This window comes from Diaphorina citri, unplaced genomic scaffold (genome assembly GCF_000475195.1).
Source record: "Diaphorina citri unplaced genomic scaffold, Diaci psyllid genome assembly version 1.1 scaffold468, whole genome shotgun sequence".
Taxonomy (NCBI): domain Eukaryota; kingdom Metazoa; phylum Arthropoda; class Insecta; order Hemiptera; family Psyllidae; genus Diaphorina; species Diaphorina citri.
The window spans coordinates 109418-123629 of NW_007377903.1; the positions used below are offsets into that span (position 1 = coordinate 109418).

General features: G+C 38.2%; 3 protein-coding genes across 3 annotated transcripts in view; 1 reads left to right on the top strand and 2 right to left on the bottom strand.

The window, feature by feature from the left end:
* Nucleotides 1-1809, bottom strand: part of LOC113467385 — a 3140-nt gene extending 1331 nt beyond the window's left edge. The window contains exon 1 of the mRNA XM_026823527.1: nt 1154-1809. Within this exon, the coding sequence (XP_026679328.1) occupies nt 1154-1484 (331 nt within the window). The 5' untranslated portion in view covers nt 1485-1809. The remainder of the gene's footprint in view (nt 1-1153) is intronic.
* A 568-nt stretch (nt 1810-2377) lies between these two features.
* LOC103509112 (splicing factor U2AF 50 kDa subunit-like) lies at nt 2378-4729 on the bottom strand (the record flags this gene model as incomplete). The annotated part of the gene is made up of 3 exons (XM_026823529.1): nt 2378-2944; nt 3940-4195; nt 4577-4729. Coding segments are annotated over 3 exons (600 nt in total), but the record flags the coding sequence as incomplete, so codon positions are not given.
* A 5209-nt stretch (nt 4730-9938) lies between these two features.
* Nucleotides 9939-13701, top strand: LOC103509113. Its single transcript, XM_008473703.2, has 3 exons — nt 9939-10145; nt 11438-11821; nt 13606-13701. The coding sequence occupies exons 2-3, from the start codon at nt 11447-11449 to the stop codon at nt 13699-13701; spliced, it is 471 nt and encodes a 156-aa protein (XP_008471925.1). The 5' UTR covers nt 9939-10145; nt 11438-11446.
* Nucleotides 13702-14212: the final 511 nt, after the last annotated feature.

The following is a 14212-nucleotide window of genomic DNA, read 5'->3' on the forward strand; positions in this document are numbered from 1 at the left end:
TCTCTCTCTCTCTCTCTCTCTCTCTCTCTCTCTCTCTCTCTCTCACTCACTCACTCACTCTCTCCCTTCTTCTCTCTCTCCCTCAATGGGACACTGGAAAGAAAAATAACATAGAGATCAAGAGCAAGTAAATGAAAGTTCACCCTCTAGAGATGTACCTACTCTGCACGCTGGCTAAACATAATACAGTATAAAGGATTTCCAGGAAACTTGCTTTGAAGACACTTTTAAAAACTTTTAGAAGAGACAATCCTTTCAACTCCTGAGATCAAATTCTTCGAATTTTCCCTGGAATGTAAACCGTTTCGTCTCCTCTGTGAAATTATCTTCAAGTCAAGTGCACCTGTAGAAATACCGACCACGCAAAACGTTGCTTAACTTTAGTGATACATGTATAACTGGTGCATTCAACGTGCTGATCACCTCTGGCTAAAGGATTAAAGATAAATAGCCAGAGTTCGAAAAGCTTGTGTCACAATTTGTATGAACGCCTTGTATCTATTTGAGTATACAATGTGCAACACAAGAAGTATTAGTGGAGGTGTCTTTATTACTTAGCCATACAATCAGATTAGGTAAGTTTCTCTCTTGGATTATAAGTAGGTACCTACCTAGTCTGATCTCTGATTGGACGACGATTTCAAACTTTTTAGTCAGTCAGATTCCTTAATCCAAAAGTTAATTGTGAACCAATTTTAAACACAGATTGTAGCTATATGACCATTAGTTCTGAATTGCTGATGTAATTTTCTATTCATGCTCCACTATTTTTGCTCTTGTTCCTCTTCTTCTGCTTCTTTTTCTTCTTCTTCTTCTCCTTTATGTTCATCCTAATGGAAAGCATGTCGTCAGAAACATTTCTCTCTTTTGTTCCCAATAAATTACATACCAACATACCCTAGCGAACCCAAACATAAAAGTATGTACTGCTTACTGGACATAACTGTTCCTTTTCTGTACAGGGTGCGTCCGCTATTCAATGTACCTCGAATTTGAATCTGAAGATTGAACAAACAAACAAAAAACTCTTTCGGCTACCTTGACAGCATTATATTCAAATTTTTATTCACTAATCTGTAATTAATTTACCTGGTATAAATGTGTAATGGTCAAACCGCTTTCTGGTAATAACCCTTAAAGACCATAAAAATACCCAGCCCCGGTTTTTCGTCCCGTATTCTTCTTACCTCAGTGGCGGGACCAGCCTGTCCCACTTGCGTGAGTCCGGGGACTTGTATCTGTACGGGTGCCTGTTGCCCGCTTGCATTCTTAGCTCCGACACTGGCACGTTGTACAATCAGCTTCTTGTCCCCGAGCTGCATGCCGTTCAGTCCCGCGATGGCCTGGGATAAGTATCGAATGGAATAGGTGGTTAGTACTTTCATTTTATGAATGAAAATTGAATAGTTATTGGTAATCAATAGTATAATTTTATTCAAGACTTTGATGTTTGAATTGAATAGCCGAGTAAGTAATACTTTCATGAATGCGAATTAAATTGAATAGGTCATGAAGTAATACTTTTATTATTTATTAAGGAGCGCGGCAGCGCTCCGCCCCGCTAAGTCAAGAAAGTTTTACCGCGCTACTAGAAAAATGTTATACGCGACAGGGAAAGTAGCCGTTTTCAGGTAAATATTATGAAAAAAATTATGAATAATTAAAAAAAAATCTCTATTCTAAGAATTGAATTGAATAAACTCAATAAACAATTTATTAGTACTTTTATTTTACGAATACTTTATACGTATTACACACAATGAAAGCGGCCCTAATCGAAGGTAAGTCCATTTTAACTTCTAGAAATCAAATGGTTAGGAAAACCTCGGATTGCCTTGACGAAAACGTTTGATCGGATTGAAAAACGTTTTGATGACTACACTGGAAACGTTTTACTGACTTAGATTGACGTTTCATGACTAGGTTGAATACGTTCTCTTCACGATCTGATTGAGATATCTTAATCTTGGTGCAGTGCAATCAAAATGAGTCATTTACAATATCTTCGTTTACCTACTTGAAGTACACAGTGTGTCACTTATGCAAGTTTGGATCTTCGGGGCCCCATAGGAACTAATATTCTGAAATCGTTTTGCAACGAGTACTTCAATTTTCATTTTCATTTTTTTTTTTTTTTTTTTTTTTTTTGAGATAAGAAGTGATTCAAAGTGTCTTGGAAAATGTAAGTCTCCAAACAAAGACTGCTCAACACAACAATAACAAATCAATTCCCAATTCTGAGAATATAACCTATTTTCAACCTGTAAAAAAAAAACCGAGTTTTTCCGTTTCCCAAGAGCTGAAAAGAGAAAACCCCATCACTTCAACCCCTCTGAAAAAGAGAAAAAAAAAGGCCAGTTGGAAGGCGAAAAATTTGGCTGCCAATTTTCAATGCCTTGTGAGGGTGGGATTTCTAATTTCCAATGCAACAACCATTGACCACGCCCTAAATTCCTAAACAGTTGAAAAAAACAAAATAAAAGCATTAGTTGCTGGTCAATGAAAAGGTGAAATGCTAAAGGGAATATCTAAAACGTGTTCCTTTTTCTAACCACTAATTCCTCTGAGAATGTCAACTAATGTCACCTTTACCTTTCATGTATCTTTTCATGAATGTTTGATCGTTCGTGAACAAAAGTTAAAAAATGACTGGGTGTCCTGTTGTCACATTTTGTCTACCTTATATTAGTTCTAAATTAACCCCCACTGGTAGGTTCAACGATGGGTATAACCACTTTCTACGCTACCTACAATTATATAAACCTATTAAAACAAGTAGCTAATAAAATAAAATAAACTTTTATCAAACCTGGAAGTCCTGAACAAATGACCAAATAGAAAACTGAAAGCATCATACATACCTGATCTTCATTCAAATAGTTGGGCAATCCACCAATGAATATTTTGTGCGGAGAATCTGGCACCACTGTGCTGATTACTCCAGCTGCAAATTGAAGGAAAAAAATATTTGTTATAAATTTAATAGTGCTTCAAAGGTTTTTATTAAAAAAAAAAACTACATACTTACCTACTTGAAATTAGAAAACAAACCAAGAGCCTCTTCAAAACAATAATGAAAATAAAATCCCTTTTCAGCCTTTTAGGTGTACATTTCCAGGTAAATAATTATATATTAATAAAGGGAATATCTAAAACGTGTTCCTTTTTCTAACCACTAATTCATCTAAGAATGTCAACTAATGTTACCTTTACCTTTCATGTATCTTTTCATGAATGTTTGATCCTTTGTGAACAAAAGTTATAAAATGACTGGGTGTTCTGTTGTCACATCTTGTCTACCTTATATTGGTTCTAAATTAACCCCCACTGGTAGGTTCAACGATGGGTATAACCACTTTCTACGCTACCTACAATTATAAAAACCTATTAAAACAAGTAGCTAATAAAATAAAATGAACTTTTATCAAACCTGGAAGTCCTGAACAAATGACCAAATAGAAAACTGAAAGCATCATACATACCTGATCTTCATTCAAATAGTTGGAAAAAGGATAAATAGGAGGGAGATTACCTAGGACAGGGACGTTTGGTCGTGTGAGTAAGGAAACTGAAAAAGGAAGGAAACAAAGGAGAATGAGACAGAAAACATATATATTAAGTAAGTAGGTTAAGGAAAGGATAAGGAAAAAGGATAAGGGAGATTACCTAGGACAGGGACGTTTGGTCGTGTGAGTAAGGAAACTGAAAAAGGAAGGAAACAAAGGAGAATGAGACAGAAAACAGAAAAGAAACATAATAGGATTAAGAATTCAGACGTATATTATAATTAATAACTTGGGATGTCAAGAAATATCTCTTGTGAGTACCATCCTTTCTGCAAATAATAAGAAGAGTAGGTAGTTCTGAAAAACCCTTGAGATCCAAAATCAAATACTTTCCTTCCTACAGGATAAGAAAAGACATATTGCAAAAACTCACCAGGCACTGCCACAGCAGCATTATCTGTAACACCAGGAGTCGGCTGATAATCATGAGGTCTTCTGATTTTCAAGCTCTGGCCTTTGAAATTGATGCCATCAAATGCCATCGCCTGGGTGGTTTCATCAATGGAACGGAACTCAAGGAAGGCAAAGTTTTTGTCCAAATTGATTTGACAGGCAAGAACCGGATTACCCGCAGCTTGTGCCAAACCGGACAGGTGCATTTGCTGATTGAAGAACTCCATCATTTCATCCTGAAAATGAAGTATTTCATGTAGATTTGTAAGATATAGATTAAGGTCTGTGCTGTAGCATACCTATCCCATAATGCCCTTCATCAAATGGGCAAGACACACAATAGGTACTCCTGATTTACAAGTAGGGTCAACAAAAGAGGACCTGAAAGTATCTTAAACCAAAGAGCTAAAATTATTGTAATAATTTTTCTTCAGCTATAATAAAAATAATACACTTAAGTCCGACTATCCACAAATCAATGACTTTCTACCTTCATTGACGAGGTAAGAATAATTTGTTTGCTCAAAAAGCCTTCATACACTCAGGTTGTAACCACACATTGACTATCTCCAATCTTCTTATGATGTTGATTCACTAGATACAAGAGTACAACTTACCTCTGTTACACCAAATGGTATATTTCCTACATAGAGTCTCCTAGCTTGACGAGTGATGGTAGATCCAACCACTGGGACTGCGGCAGCTGCTGCGGCTGCCACGGTTGTTTCTGGTATGATCACATTGGCTGGGATTTGTCCAGCCGCTGTAAATAAAAAGCAAGGGTAGGATTTGTATGATAAGGAGAAGGTTTATTGAAAGCAGAGAATTATGTACAGATAAAAAGATGTCTCAAAGCTGGGAAGAGTTTTTCCAGTTGATGAACTGGTTGCTAGGTAACATTGTTACTGGGTGGTTGTTGTTTTCAATACTGTGTGTAACTATCAAAATATACCACAGATATAATTGTGTACCTACGTATGTAGGTATGTACATTACATGTAGATTTCCATATTAAGTAAAAATCTTTAAATAGTTATCTACTTACCTACTGTTTAGAAAATATGTCAAACATCCCATAAGGATATAATTTGCTTGTATCTGCATGTATGTGTCTGTAGGTAATTCTGTACCTATGTGTTATCCTTATTCCCTATACACACAGCATGTATTTGTGATATCCCTACTTCCCTAAGTACTTTATTAAATTAAATTTCTTCAGTATCTTTCCTCTATCTAGATTTTGTTCTTCTTCTTTTTTTTCTTAATTTTCAATTATTTTTACAGGTCATCTTTTCAAGTTTTTATTATTTTATTTGAAAACCTATAAACTTAGGATAAATTTCGCCCAGGTGAGAATCGACCCCGCGGCCTAGCGCTTACAAGGCAGACACGCTACCCTCCAAGCTAATTAGTCTAACCATGAATGGCTTTAAAGACTCTGTGTCCGTAATGACGTCACAGGTGTATTTCTTTGAATTTTTTGTGTATTTCTTATAACTCCAAAAAAGGCCCAAAAGTTCTGGAAAATTCGTAAACAAACCATTATGCGTAAGTTACTATGTAAATTTATTGTAAACAAAAACAATAAACAGAAGTGTGACGTAAACGATTTTCGAGAAAATTGAGTCAGCTTCGTGTCCTTTCCAGAAAGTCTAGAAGAACAGGTGGAAATTTCGCAATAATTGTACATGTTTAGACTGTGGGAATAAAGAGACTTTTTTTAGCCCCATGTTGACAGTATTTACTATTTTTTATATTTAGTACCTACTTTAAAACTATATTCCAAGAATTCTACTTTTTCGGTACCTACAATGCCCACGTTAACCAACAATTCCCCGTAAGACGAACAATTAACCAACCAAAAATGTTGTTAGGGTAGTGCTCGCCGGCAACATTTTCATCAGAAACATTGTTTCTTAACAATCCAGAAATGTTTATTTAATAATTATAATAATTAATCCAGAAATGTTTTTGTAAAAATCTAGCAACTTTTTTTAGTCTACAAACTTGTTTCTGAAACATTTTCTTCGTCTTTTAGTGTGTACTATGTTTTATATTGAAAGTTGCGCAACATTCACAAATGTTGCGAAACAAAAATTTTGTTCATATTAGGCTGATTCGTTTTCCTCAGAATATCGTTAAAGAGGCAATTTCAATTTTGGAATTTCCCGTCATGTATGAACAAAAAACTTAACTTTTTCTGTTTTACTCCAAGGCTTTTGTGATAAAGTTCTATATCGCGGCTGAAATTTTATAATCTCTTCTAATCTCCGTACTTGGACTTTTTTATCCGATTACCATTTTCGCGTTACTCATTTACATACGTAATCTTTTTTTGAACTTTTACCGGATGGTTCAGAAACAGAGTGAGTGAGTTATATTAAAAAGAACTGCTCTTAAGGCCCCTGGGGGGCCATTATAAAAAGTGGAGTAATCCCCTTTTTACACTCAATTACATTTTCACCGACTTTTTTTTTTACCGTACCCATTTAGAATAAAAGTCTGTATGATTATAATTTTAACCTAGTAAACAACTGCATAGGACTGAAATGCTGGTATAGGACTGAAATATCCCTTAACCTATAGGTACTGGGACTCTGGGAGGTAGGAGCTGGCTCATTGACTGAGTAGTTCACTGAAAAGAGATGTTAAATTACATAGAATAATATACCCCCTGTATTGAGAACTTCATTATTGACGCCAGCCCTGTATAATTTTAAATTTTATTATGAATACTTGAAAATATCAACCCAGAACTGATCCTATACATAAAGAATTCAGAGAATAAAGAGAAAGATAGAAAAGGAGAGGGGGAAAAAGAGGTTAAAGAGAGAGAGAAAGAGAAGAAGAAAAAGAGTGAGAGAGATATGAGAGGTTGGAAAGTAGGACAGAAAGAGAGAGATATAGGAGGGAAAGAAAGAAGGAGAGGGAAGAATAATATTAAAATAAATTAACTCAAGTACCTACTGTCTCGATCGTTTCCTTCTCTTTTTAAATTTCTCTCTCTCTCTCTCCTCTCTTTCTCTCTCTCTGTGTTCCATCTCTGTGTCTAAAATAACCTCATTCTACTTTTCCTCTCTTTCTCTCTTATTTCTCCTCGTTCTCACCAAATTCTCCCTCTCTCTTTCTCTCTGTTTTTTGTACATACTGGGAAAAATCGGAAAATCCCGAAATTCCAAACCGTTTCCGAGATATTGACGTTTTTTAGTCCCCCTCTCTCTCCCTCTTTCATTGGCTTTTCCATTTTTACATCAGAAATGAGTTAGGCAATTCAAGGGAACATTACAAAGAGTTGTGTTGATGGTTTTGAATAGGGGAAATTGAGAATGGAAAATTATTGAAAGTTTTATTTAATTATTTATTCAAGCTGACAAAAAAAAAATAAATGAATTATTTATTATTTCCTTTAATAAATAACACAGCCTTTTTTTATTTTAAATAGTAAAAATAATTATCGAACCTACCTAGCCTACAATAATTTCGATCCATAGTACCAATGAGGTTTCGTAAACTTTGTGTCCCAAAAAAGCCAAAACCAAATGTCACCCTAAAAGCAATCACCCTAGGGCTGATTGAGAGGCGAAAAACACCGACCTCGTCTGAACAAGGGAAAGAGAAGTATTAAACTTGTGATTGCACATTCAAATAAGAAAACAAAGTATAAGGGTTCGAATCCCACCATCGACAAAAATTTGTACTCGTTTTTCGATTGCAAATATTTCAACGGGTTACTTTCTGGTGTTCTCGTGTTGACCCAGCACCTAAATGGGAAGTATTGTGCCCCTTCTCGCCCATCTGACGAAAGGCAAACTACGGGATGGGCATGCCACGCCACAGGCCACATCAAGCGTTTAAGGCATCGTTTTTCGATTGTAAATATTTCAACGGGTTACTTTCTGGTGTTCTCGTGTTGAGCCAGCACCTAAATGGGAAGTATTGTGTCTCTTCTCGCCCATCTGATGAGAGGCATACTACGGGATGGGCATGCTACGACACAGGCCACAAGCGTCTAATGTAGCAGTTGTTCCATTGCTACGAAATAAAAACGGCGGTGGAACACTCATCTTTTAAAAAAAAGTGTTTTTTTCGAATGGACCACTCAACTGACTACTCAAGTATATCTATAGCTATACTACTTAAATGTCACCCTCTTCCCTCCCTTGTTCTTGTTCCCCAGGGACCTAATGACCCCCCTAGTAATAGTTACACACGTCTTAAAAACCCTAACCCAACCCTCCTCTCCCTCTAAAACCCTACTCTTTAATATCTTCCCCTTCTTCTCCCCTCTTCTACTTCACTTCTTCCTCTAAATCCCCCTTCTCTTACTTTATTTCTTTCCCTCCCTCCCCCTCCTACTTTATTTCTCCCCTCCATCTCCCTTCTCCAACTCATTTCTTCCCCTCCTTCAAGTCTTCTTTTCCCTTCCGTCTCTGCCCCCTCCAAGAAACGTTATTCTTACATTAGGTAAGGGACCCCATTTGAATATTTATGGCGAGCACGGGAACCCCTATTTCAAAGTATTTTATGGGACAAATGGGACTCGTAAAAATACAATAATATTCCTGAGTCTCCCGACCGTTTGTCCGTCTGTTCGGAGTGCTTCGACTGAAAACTTTCCAGAAGCGTGAGCCAATTTTTTTGTCCCGTATTCATCCTAACAAATATGGTAACGTACCCACAGCTACCTACATTACAACAATAAAATAAAGTACCTACCATAGTAACATTGTAGAATATATCTTGTTTATACTGCCAGAATAAGACTGGAAAGTCCCTTTACTCCTGCAGTCTAAACAAGGACTAGTATAGGACACGGAAGGATCCCAGATATTATTTCTCGGCGTCCAACCACAATCTTTTTAAACCACAATCTTTCCAACACTGCGAGATAGATACCATGCCTATCTCATGGACACGGAAATCAAGCAAACAACAGCAATAAAACCAACTCCTAAAGGCGACGAACCTTTAGGAACCCCCGACGAGCCGAGCACCAACTGACTCTCAACAGTCTCAACGTCTCAACCAGGAGGTGCTTGGTTTTTATCCTTGCCTTGAAATTTTCACCAGTCCTCAACGGATCACTGAGGTTGATGGCATCTGGATGGGTTGCTGTCAAGACTAAATTTTGTAAACTGAAAACCCACGCCAGTTTTCGTCAATTGACCGGCTGCAATAAGTGTCTACAAAGATATAGCTTGCTTCTTTCACAGGCGTTCACAAATTTCCCAAACCTCCTCTCCAACATTCACACAGTTCTAACCCAAACACGCAACACAACTCCTATACGTCAAAATTTCGCTACGGTTACTGTACGGTCAGATGGAAATTGCGTTGAGGTTGGATCGTACGATTGGGATAAGGTGGTACCCTATGGACATACGAATCTGAGTTGGGATGAAGGCTATGTGAAGAATTACAATAAGACGGACGAGAGTACGCATGATTTCAACTTTGAAGCGCATTTCAAGTCGATCGAGTGCAAATGAAGGAAAAGAGTTTTTTTATTAAATAAATTTATTCATTTAGGATGTATTTTATTTTATTTTTACACTTATGTGCTTTGGCATTTTATGTCCTCACCAGGTCCGGTTTATGGTTTAGATTTTGCTGTCAATATGTTTAAAATAAGGAAAAGGGCGTTCACACCTTCCGTCTCTAGTAGAAGGAGAGTAAAAGCTAGTTTTTTTTTTTCTTCTTTATTTCTTTGTAACTTAGTTATTTTCATGTTTCTAATAGGAAACTAGAAGAGAGAGAGAGGAATAATCTGGAAGATAGGGAGAGATGGGAAGACAGAGAATAATTAAGGGAGATCGTAATAGAAGGAGAGAAAAAAGAAAAAAAATATCAAGAAAAAAAATCCCATTTCTCCGAATTCTGGGATAAATATAAGATTAAGATTTCCTGTAAAAACATCACGTCACGTGATCTTTTTTTTTTTTTTTTTTTTTTTTTTTTAAGGAATCAAGACGTCAAAATTTAGATAAACAAGCGAAGCCGTTCCAGGAAAAATCACGATATTCCGGGAAACCTTAGAAAAAATCCGGCATATCAATTTAGCCGCGAAACAAGCGAAGCCGTTCCAGGAAAAATCAGGATATTCGAGGAAACCTCAGAAAATTCCCTGCGGGAAATCTCAAGAGATTTGACAAGGTGTATTTGTCGAGTTCAAGTTAGAAGCACCAGGTAAGGAAAGGATGGGGAGGAGGCGTTAGAGAGGAGGCTTTAAAAAAGGTTAAAGAAGGGTAACCACAACTCAAAAATAGCTTTAAATGATGTTCTGTAAAAGAAGAAGAGGGTGATATGGCAGGATTAAGGAGACGAGACGAAAAATAACCTTCTTCTGTTTACTTTACTAAGAAATTCTACGGAATTGGTAAACAAGGAGAGTTTCTTAAGCAGCGTGCATACCATGTCGATTGACGGTAGTGAGTTGATCGACACAGTCAACATGGACGATGCTTTAAGCGGCCCACAGTGGTCAATTCTTAAGAGATCTACAATTGGATTGAAAACACATCACATGCCTAAACTCCAATTTGTCAAGAGTAAAGGGAATTTATCATCTTTTAGGAATCAATGAAATTTATTTTTTAGGTAACCACTTACCCACCTACTGATGAATTTTTCAATAGTGGTTTATTTGTATTTTCGGTTTTTAAGCATTCCTAAAACCCCCTTTCCAAACTCTTCACTCCCCCTGCTTCTCGCACCCTCTGTCACAAAACATCTAACCAGGTCGGAGTAACAAAGGGGGTTTATTAAAGCCGATGGCCTGCTTATACCAATACCCCCTGCCTCTCTTGCAGGGCCGTACCATGAGCGGCCTTCTACACAAGCAAAGCTCCCACCGCGGGTTCGGCGGAAAGGCGTTAGAGAGGAGGCTTTAAAAAGGGTTAAAGAAGGGTAAGGACAACTCAAAATAGCTTTAAATGAAGTTCTGTAAAAGAAGAAGAGGGTGCTATGGCAGGATTAAGGAGACGAGACGAAAAATAACCTTCTTCTGTTTACTTTACTAAGGAATTCTACGGAATTGGTAAAAAAGGAGAGTTTCTTAAGCAGCGTGCATACCATGTCGATTGACGGTAGTGAGTTAATCGACACAGTCAACATGGACGATGCTTAAATTTAAGCGGCCCACAGTGGTCAATTCTTAAGAGATCTAGAATTGGATTGAAAACACATCACATGCCTAAACTCCAATTTGTCAAGAGCAACAAAGGGAATTTATCATTTTTTAGGAATCAATTAAATTTATTTTTTAGGAAACCCTTTACCCACCTACTGATGAATTTTTCAATAGTGGTTTATTTGTAAATTCGGTTTTTAAGCATTCCTAAAACCCCCTTTCCAAACTCTTCACTCCCCCTGCTTCTCGCACCCTCTGTCACAAAAGATCTAACCTGGTCGCAGTAACAAAGGGAGTTTATTAAAGTCGATGGCCCTACTTATACCAATACCCCCTGCCTCTCTTGCAGGGCCGTACCATGAGCGGCCTTCTACACAAGCAAAGCTCCCACCGCGGGTTCGGCGGACAGAAGGCCAGCCTGCACACGTTCGGCCCGGCCTCCGGCCGTCGCAGCATCCCCGTGATCGTTCCGTGCATCATGGGCGAAGAGTTGCCCATCGACGCCGAGCTGGTTAACAAGGGCCTCTCGGCCATCTCCATCAAACACAAGCTGAAGCCAGACGACGCGGGATTGTCGGCGAAGGGGAGCAAGGATCACGTGATCAAGTGTACGATCTCCTTCACCAAGAAGTCGTCGCACGGTCTGATCAAACAGCGCAACTCGTTCTGGAACGTTCATCGACCGGACCTGTCCAAGCTCAACTTGGATCCGAAGGAGATCACCATCAAGAAGGTATGTCAGGGGATGTTCTAACTGTGTTCACAAACACTTTCTGAAGGGCTAAACGTACGTGCATAAACTGCTAATGCCAAACACTCACTATCAGAGCTGACATTTACACCTGATCAGGTGTACCTGTAGCCGGATACCAACCACGTGTAACGTTGCTTATCTTCAGTGAGCCATTAAAAACCAAAAAATTTAACGTGATATCACAGCTCTTCTGATCCTCTTTGCGATACTCAATGGTCTAAATTGGCACTACACCATTTATGTTATGTTTTATTTCATCTAACAATTCTTTCACAAGCTCAGGTACCTGTAGCCGGATACCAACCACGTGTAACGTTGCTAATCTTCAGTGAGCCATCGAAAAACAAAACATTTAACGTGATATCACAGCTCTTCTGATCCTCTGCGATACTCAATGGTCTAAATTGGCACTACACCATTTATGTTATGTTTTATTTCATCTAACAATTCTTTCACAAGCTCAATAAACCTTGAGCTGAATCCTCCTCGTCTAATACTTTTGCGAAATAGCTCAAGTTTGTGTCGACTGAGGAGGAAACAGCTCAGGTCTATGGCAATTTATTCTTCTTTCTCAACTTAATAGCCTGTGGGAATTTCTACTTCTTCCCTTTTCTCCTTCTCCCTTTCCCCATATTACCCTTTCTTTCTTCTCTTACCTTTTATTTTTATTCCCTTTTTCTTCCCTCCTTTTTACCCTTGTCCTTTCTTCACCTCTTTCAATTTTCTTTATCCTTTTCACCTCTTGTTTAAGACTCTATTATTGCTTTTACATATATTTATCTTCTATCTGTATCTTCCCTCCCTTTTCTTATATCTTTTCCCTTTCCCTTCCGCAATTTTACTGACTCAACCTTCTTCATCCTTCCCTTCCTTATTTTTTCTCCCTGTCTTACTCTTTTCTCTTCCTTCCCTATTTTCTTCCCCTCTACGTATTTCTTGCTCTTTCTATTTTTTTTAATCTCTATCCCTCCCTACATCCCTTACAAAATAATGTACGATTCACGGAAAACAAAAGAGATCAGATGGTCTAGTCACATTTGCATTTCTCTCTCTCTCCTTCCCTCTCTCTCTCTCTCTCTCTCTCTCTCTCAACGAAATCATTCTACATGACCCGGTTTCCTTCCTGGAAAGTAAAAAAGGAGATAATGAAAAAATGAGACAAAAGGAGAAGAGGGGGGAAAGAAAGATGAAGAGAAGGAGGAGAAAACAAGGAAGAGGAGGAGAAAGGAGGAGGAATAGAACAAAAGGAGTTAAAATTAAAGGAAATGAAATATTTACCAGTAAATCAGTGGGGAGTTGGGGAAGTGACATGCGAAAACTCGACAGAAATTACCATTTTCAAATTTATTACCAAATAAGACATAGTAGGTTTACATATTTCAAAACTGACATCTCGCAATAATGGCCAAAGAGACCAAGAAACAGTGCTTCAATTTGACCAATCCAAGACTTTTTATTATTATTATTTTTTGTCAAGAGGTTTGATAGAGTTAACTGTTACTACTGAGGTCCTATAGACCCTGAGATCCCCGACCTATGCCCAGACTGCAGGAGTGCGGCGCAGGACGTATCATATCTGTTTAACTGACCGGCACACCCCACCCAACTAGACCCCACATCATTATGGATCAACCCTGTCACAAGATAAACCTTGAGCTGAATCCTCCTCGTCTAATACTTTTGCGAAATAGCTGAAGTTTGTGTCGACTGAGGAGGAAACAGCTCAGGTCCATGGCCATTTATTCTTCTTTCTCACTCCTTAGGTCGAGACTTTCTTCCGGCAGCACTCGTCCAAATGTCTCGTCGAGTCAACCCTGTGGCAGCAGCCACCTTCCTGTACCTCGAAGATGAGTGACTGAACGTTGTCATTGACGTTAACAACAACAACAACCACCACAACAACAACAACTGAGGTCCTATCGTCCCATTCGTCCCGAAATCGAAGAAGAAAACAGTGTAGGATAAAGCTAGTCGTTCCGAGAGCAAACCTTATCCCTTCTTTTTTGGACCACTTAATGGTTCCGCCACTGCTAGTAGTAAAGCAAAGGAATCTCTAGCTTTGCAGTTTGCACTCTAGACGTGCAAAGAAAGAAAATTATTTGCGCTCGCGTTATATTTTGAATTGAATACAAAGTTGCAATTGAGACTTCACATCTCACTGACAGGGGGTACTCAAAATTGCCAAAAGCGTTGATTGCACAAATCAAGTTTATTTAGGCTTATGGCCAGTAGGTCGTTCGAGCCGTCTTAAGTTCTATATTTTCATCTAAAAACAAGATTTCGAGGCATTCAGATAGTACCAGAAATGTAGTCCTTTTGAAAAAAAAAAAAAAAAAATCAAAAAACTTTCCGAAGTGGACAAGCACTTAG

Excerpts from the sequence above, each read along its gene's own strand:
- LOC103509113 (XM_008473703.2), top strand. The coding sequence starts at position 11,447 with ATGAGCGGCCTTCTACACAAGCAAAGCTCCCACCGCGGGTTCGGCGGA. Across the intron at positions 11,822-13,605 it reads AGGAGATCACCATCAAGAAG|GTCGAGACTTTCTTCCGGCA; the intron begins GTATGTCAGGGG and ends CTCACTCCTTAG.